This window comes from Aotus nancymaae, unplaced genomic scaffold (assembly GCF_030222135.1).
Source record: "Aotus nancymaae isolate 86718 unplaced genomic scaffold, 86718_ANA_hifiasm-v0.15.2.pri h1tg000016l, whole genome shotgun sequence".
Lineage (NCBI taxonomy): Eukaryota > Metazoa > Chordata > Mammalia > Primates > Aotidae > Aotus > Aotus nancymaae.
Window position 1 is genome coordinate 26,430,646 of NW_026988428.1, and position 7,535 is coordinate 26,438,180.

At 40.3% G+C, this 7,535-nt stretch overlaps 1 protein-coding gene across 1 annotated transcript; it reads right to left on the minus strand.

Annotated features, from left to right (window-relative positions):
- Positions 1-3,449: 3,449 nt before the first annotated feature.
- On the minus strand, positions 3,450-7,063 carry ATXN7L3B (ataxin 7 like 3B). Its single transcript, XM_012441424.2, has one exon. It carries the CDS (start codon positions 6,777-6,779, stop codon positions 6,486-6,488), a length of 294 nt encoding a protein of 97 aa, XP_012296847.1. The 5' UTR covers positions 6,780-7,063; the 3' UTR covers positions 3,450-6,485.
- Between the last annotated feature and the right edge of the window lie 472 nt (positions 7,064-7,535).

Below are 7,535 nucleotides of genomic sequence, written 5' to 3' on the forward strand. Positions count from 1 at the left end.
AACTTTGTGTCTGGAGCACAGTTTTATTATTTATGGATAATCTATTCCAGAACAATATATTGGTTTATATTCCATTGATTATAATATAAATTTAATCACACAGCAAGAAGACATAAACGTGTAATTTGTGTGTTTCCATATAATTCTAAACACTATTCTATTCCATTGTTTCTACACCCAAACTACAATATACATTTGTCAGAAAGATCTTCTCTATTCTAGCATCTGGTGTTCATATAAATCTTAAAATTAATTTGTCAAGTCCATGGGCACATCTATTTGCACTGTAATCCAGATTGCTTTAAATTCACATATTTGGAGCAATGATATTGATTGCATTTTCTATGCGTGAACATCCTCTCTCCATTTACTTGGGATTTTCCCAACATAATAGAAAGTTTTATTTTCTCCATAAAATCTTATACCTTTCTTGTGCTATTATTTCATAGGACCATTATAACTTATTGAATTACATTCTAAATTTAGTAACACTTTTTAAATGTTGGTATTCTGATTTTAGATACTGATCTTATAACCAGCAACTTTACTAAATTTTCTTACTACTTTCAACGGTATGTTTGTAGATTCTATAACATTATCCATGTAGATGTAGATGTCATCTGAGAAAAATTGCTTCTAGATTCTATAAAATTATTCATGTAAATATCATCTTAGAAAAGTAAGAATTTTGTTTCTTCTATTCCTGATTTTAAAGGGAGTGCTTCCAAGTATTCAATATTAAGCATAGTAACTGGTGTAGATTTTTGGTACATATCCTTTTGCAGTGTGTAGATGTTCTTGAGTTTTTGCTTCTATATTGTTAATGTCTTTATTTTTTATGCAAAAGTTGGTATTGAATTTTTTCAAATTATTTTTCATTATCCAAATTTTCACATGGATTTTCTCTAATGGTAGTGTGATGATTCTGAGTTGAAATCTTGCCATCCTGTGATTAACCTGACTTGTTGATGTTTACTTTCGTTATTTTAAGGGAGTTGGTTTGCTAACATCTTCATTAAAAAAACAAAATCCATCTTGATAGTTTTTGCTATGTTTTTGTTGTTTCATTTGCTATATTGTCTATAAAATTCTAATTGTTTGGTTTTTATGTGTGTATTGGGGTACAGGTGGGAGTTTCTTTAAAAAGTTATAGATGTACAGATTTACTTAAAAAATTAGGCCGGGCGCGGTGGCTCAAGCCTGTAATCCCAGCACTTTGGGAGGCCGAGGCGGGTGGATCACGAGGTCAAGAGATCGAGACCATCCTGGTCAACATTGTGAAACCCCGTCTCTACTAATACAAAAAAATTAGCTGGGCATGGTGGCGCGTGCCTGTAATCCCAGCTACTCAGGAGGCTGAGGCAGGAGAATTGCCTGAACCCAGGAGGTGGAGGTTGCAGTGAGCCGAGATCGCGCCATTGCCCTCCAGCCTGGGTAACGAGAGCGAAACTCCGTCTCAAAAAAAAAAAAAAAAAAAAAAAAAAATTAACAATTCCTTAAGTTACTTTTGAGTTCTATTTTAAAATGGACTTTCCTTTTATTCTGTTTTTGAATTCATTGCCCTAAGGTTGTTCATTAAGTATCATGGACTTTTCATTCTGTTTTGTTTTTAATTAGTTGTTTATTAATCCATTGCTTCAGTAAAAACCACTGACTTAAGAGTCACACCACCAGTATTCTATTTTTGCTTCCATCACTTGCAAATTTTTGCTTTTTGAACTACGGGCAAGTCACTGCTGCTGAAGATATTTTTTTCACCTCTAAAATCAATTTAATATTTCCTTTTTAGGTCACTTATTTCCAAGGAGTCTCAAGGACTATATGATTGAAAATGTTTTCAAAAATGGATAAACAAATACAAACAAAAAACCCCCAAGAGTTTAAGGTTTATCCCCAAAATCTTTTTGAATAGGAACATCACTTCTAATATTGTCCTCCAAAGCAACATTATGGGCATCTTTTGGAACATAAATGAAAATCAGAGAGCTCATAATCCTTCACAGCAGAGTAAAACTTCTAAAATCTGGATCTCTGGCTGACTTGAAAACTGGCAATTCGCTAACCATAATTAAACACCAGCATGAAAAGATATTTAACTGTTGTGCTTTTAGCATATATGGTTTCTTCATAAACCCTTTTTAAAAATTATAAGAAAAACTTCACAACACTTCGGATAGGTCTTAAGGGAAGGCAATGTTACTAATTAATGTGTGCAAATAAAGTTCTTCCTGGATTTTTAGTTTTCAGTACACTTCATTTTGTCTTTAACTTTGTCAACATCAAGCAATCATTTAACAGGTTCTTGACCTGATGCTACATGCTATAGTTAAAATGCTAACTCTAGTAAGCTAAACACGGGTAGTTAAAAAGGTATGCAATGTGTTTTTTTTTTCTTTAATATAAAGATCAAACCAGTTAGAAAACATAAGAAATAACCTTCAAAGTCCCAGTGTCAAGTGTTTGGTAAAGCAGAGTTCTTGCAATTATCTTTTCAGGAAACTAACTAGCTTAGCACTAAATATATTAATTAAACTCTAAACTTACAAAATAGGAATCAAAAATATTTGTTGCAGATGCACATCAAAGCTATTTGATAGTAGATCCCTACAGTGAATTTTAATAAAAGTAGCAGAAATCTTATTTAAGGCAAAATAGTTAATCTTGGTGAAATTTCATTTGAAGAATTTCTCGTTATGGTTGCATCATGGGTTGCATGACGGTTGCATCACGCAACCATCATGGTTGCAACACGTCAAATTTTTAAGTTAAGACTCAATACTATGTTACACATTCCCTGAGGTAACCTGTTGAGTCAGAGATTCTTTCCAGATCCATTTCTGTAATTTTTATTAATCTAAATATCATTTACAATATGAAACTTTAATAAATTTGAACACTTAGTTAAAGACTGATCAGGACACACTAAGTAGTTTCTAGGGGAAGTGGTCAAACTCTGGGTTAGGAATGGGATGAAAAAACCTCAGAATTACTATTAAAAATGAAATGAAAGATCTAAAGTGTTGAGGTAATTTTCTTTTTAAATATTGAGAAAAAATTATCTTTAGAAAGGCAGAATCATTTGCCTTTTGAGAGCAAGGATATTAGCTTAAAATGATGGCAATATGTATATACTAAAATACATTGAGTTCAATTCAAATGGAACTATCTTTCACAGTGGGTTTTTAGTGATAGGACTGGATTTATTTTACCACTTTCTTACCTCATATGGAAAAGGGATGGTTGTATATGGTTTGGCTCTTTCACTGAATGCTACAGACAGTTAAATTTGCAGGTCTAGATTGAGAAACAAGGCTGGACAGTTTCTCTATTCTGATAAAACTCCCATTAGGGTGAAAGTATTAAGGCTTAACAGCAATTCAACATTTCTCTTATTATGTCAATGCCTGAAAACATACAATTTTAAAGGAAGAATATACAGAGTCCAAATAGCCATTTTTTAAAATTTTGTTTATTACTGTTTACCAATGGGGAGATGCAGCTTATTTACACCAGCAGCCAGAGGAAAGGGAAATACAGTTAGTCAGCTATCTGTATAGGATGGACTACTTATGCAAAAATAAGAATCTCCAAAACAAAGGACAGTGGTGAGCTTCACTACCCTCCCCCAATGATCCCAGCATGCGATAATGCCAGGCAGTGGTCCCTGGGCATGCGATGGTGGGAACTAATGTATGGAAGAAAAAGCCACAAACCACAGAAATTTTAAAGAACCCCTTTCCCCCATAACACACACACACTCAGATACATAATATTGATTGCAGGGTGATCAATACACTTAATCAAGAAGGGGAAAATAGGAATTCTGCTGTTAAAAGGAAGGTAGGTAGGGAAAAGGAGAGTTCCTAACCACTGCCAACTATATGGTAGGGAGCATTCTCTCCCCAGAAAGGAGTCTGTGCCCTCTGGGCACCTGTTGGACCAAGCCCACCTTACACCCATGCAGGGCAAGGGGCTATTGTCCTATTGGTAGAGGGGCCAGAAACACAAAACAAAACAAAAAACAAAAAGGGGGTAATGTGAATAAACCATTACTCCAAACTACTTCCCATTTCCTCCTCTAACCAGGAGAAAAGGCCAGAAAGAAAACAGTAATTTCAAGATCTGAGTCCCCTATCTGAAGGTAGAGGGATTGGACCGTGGCCTTTCTCCATCATCCCACTTCCAAGACATTGTTAGGAAGTAGGCCACAGTCTCACTTAAACTCTCCTTTCTTCATCCTCTTAGATGTCTACAAGGGCAAAGATATATCCAAATTATTTTAGTTCTTGACAAGGTTTGATTTTTTTTTAAAGTTATTGCAATTCTTGAAGACTAATCTGTAACTAGGCCCCAAAGCTGATCAGCACACGTCTAGGAGAAGAAGGCAATAACAGTTCCAAGGCCCGATCTCTATGGTTTCCTTAACCCTCTGAAGTATGTAATCTAAATCAGTCTATACAGTCCAGATAGTACCTTCTGGGATAAGTATACATGCACAGCAAGGGTTAGAGAATGGATAAGGACCAACTCCATTCCCCTGTGTGTCAATCAGCCTTTACTGCTCTTCTACTTAGGTCCTAACAGGCAGTACTGAAATGGAGGTGGGAAGATACAACTCCTTATGAAGTAAGACACAGCAAGAGGGCACACTAGCAAGGCAGTCCTATATAGGAGAAATGCTTAGGCATGACACTGCATTTTAAATACAAAAAATTAAGTTCTCTTCCAATTCCAATCCCAACAGAGGGAGCCATAAGAAAGATTCTCCTCTGAGTCTTCGACAGGGGAAAAAAGAAAGAAAGAAACAGAGACCAAGAAAAAAGAAATTGGGCAGGCTTAAGCAGGAGCATTAAGAGCTAAACTGAAACTGGTCATTGTGAAAGCTGGAGTGGCAAGCAGCACCTGGGGCACCAGATAGGCAGTAGAGCAGGGAACAGGAGGAACACGGGGCCAAGCCAGACATATGAGGCTGGACCCCCTACTGGGGCACAGAATGAGGTAAGAAAACATTTCAAATAAAGCAGCACCTTTCCCGCTCACCTTGGGGCTCCCACTCCTTTATACTTCACAAACCCTCACTCAGGGAATAAAGTGGAGGGTAGTTTTGATATGTGGCTCTTACTTCCCATCTTCCCCTATCCCAATACCATTCCCTGAAGTCAGGAGATTCTAGAGGTCTTTCTCTGACTTCTAACAATGAAAGGACTGCTCTTCTTGTCAAGAAGATCCAAAAGGGACCGAGTGGAATGGACCGCCCCTTTAGAGGGACAGAGAGAAGGTGGTGACAGTCTGGATGTTCACCATAGCAGAGCTCTGACTTCCCAACCAAAGAACCAGGAACATTCAACAATATTCTGCAGTCAGATGAGATAATCCAGTCCTGCTCCTTGGCTCCTCAGCTAGCACTAATCCATTTACAATATTGAGGGCAGCTGAAAGAGATCCCCTCCGGACTGTTTTCAAATCACAGCCTCCTTCCAGCACAGCCATGATGCTCTTCTATAGTTCAGTCCCGCCCCCAGGGTGGGAGGCAGCTAGTGACCTGGCTTAATGACCAAGTCACACCCATGGACTGGCTAGGTAACCAGTAACCCAGAGTAGGAAATGATCACCCTCCTAAACTTATGTCCACAGCATAATACATCCAGATATGAATCTTGCAGTTTGAGAGATCGTGCATAGTTGCAGAGGTCCCCTCTACCTCCCCAGGGGATCATAGCCGAATCCTCAGCCTGACTGGACAACCAAGTTGTCCATGCGCCAAGCTTATGCCACCAGTTTGGAGGGCAAGGAAGAGGGCACTGCTCAGCCAAATGCTAGGCCTTCTCCTCAAGTCAGCTGAAATCATTACAAAGACTGGACCTTTGGGAAACAGGTGGTTTCAACCAATTCTTTTTGCTGGAGTCAGGGCTACAGAGCTTCCCTACCAAACTTGAGAATTCTTTTTCTTGGGTTTCCCAAATTAAAATTGTTAGTATCCAGATTTTGCACCTGACATTTACTTGTCTCAGAGAAGCCCGTATCAGAGGTGCAGATATCAAATGAGCAGTCCCATTGCAGGCCACTGATTATGGCCTGATGAACTGTAATGTCCAAACTGTCCAGGAAGTCCTTGACATCAGGCAGACAGAAAAGCTGAGGAACCAAAAATTTTATATGCTGGGCACACACTGCTCACCTGTGCATTGGGGGCACTACAGAATCTTGCGCACATCCTGGAATGTTTAGGGATCAACAGGCACTGCATGGCCTGCAGGCTGTGCAGCTCTTCCTGCCCAGGGCTTCAGAGCTGGCTCCAGGTGACACACTTTAAAAAAAGATTCCTAAATTATCCACTTTGGGTTTTTAAATGCTAGGATCTTCAAGGGGAATTAGAACTTTTGTCTGATTTTTTTTTTCTACTTTTTTCTACTTAGCTTATTCCTCCAAGCCACAGGACCAGTCTATGTTATTGTCCTGGCCACTCTCAGAATCTCATTTTGCAGCTACTGGAATTCCGGAGGTGAGCGCTGCAGCTGCTGATCAGGCCCATTCCCAGGTTCTCCCGGCAGGGAGCAAAGCGGGAGACGGCACGCTCCTTTGTCTTCCACTGGCTGAATGCCAAAATCCTTCACGCTACCAGTCTCTGCGAACTCCAGGTAGAAGTAGCCACACTTGACTGCCCGGTGCACCTCAAAGCAGAATCCCAAACAAGAATCCTCTATCAGGTCTACGTAAATCTCCTGAGCGATGGCCTCTAGCTTGTTAGTATCCAGGTTGGCCAACGAAATTTCCTCCATTTTAATTTGTAAACGACTGCGGAGAGGGCGCTCGTTTTACTCACGGCAGCAACACGTCTGGCTCCGCGGGCCGCGCCTAGGCCTACAGGCCTTTCAGGGCTGAGTCCTCCGGCGGCGGGTCGGTGGCTGGGGCGGCGGCAGAAGCAGCGGCAGCGGCGACTGCTCCGGAATCCCAAGTCCTCCGGTTTGTTTTGGCGTTTCCCGGGTTGCGGGGCTTTTAGCTGCGCCTGGCCCAGGACTCACCGCTAAACCGTCTCAGCGCCTCACCCAGCCGCCTGGGCCTCTTCCGCTCCCTTGTCGGGCCTAGCCCCGCCTCCCCGCTTCCGCCCCTCAGTGCGCCTGCGCACTGGTTCCGCGCAGACTCCTGGGGCTTCTCCTTAACGCGCGGGGGCTTCTACTCAACGCGCTGCTGCTTTTAGACCGATTGAGTTTATGAGAACGAACGGGATGAACTAAGCTGATTTAGTGTATGACTTCCATTATCTCTGATTATTAGAAGATTGCGAGGATGCTATTTTATGTTACTTTATTTGTAAATTTAAACATTCGTAAATGAATTCAGCAGCCATGCTTAATTCATATCCTCTGAAAAAGGGAAAAATTCAGTAATTTTATGCACTGTTGTGGTGTGATTCGAAACATTATTTTGGGAACAGTTCTTCGGATGTGTTTGAAAATTTGACTTACATGATTGACTAATGATCGTTTATAGCAATGCCTCAGTTGTCATTTATATCCACTAGATGGTGCAAGGAA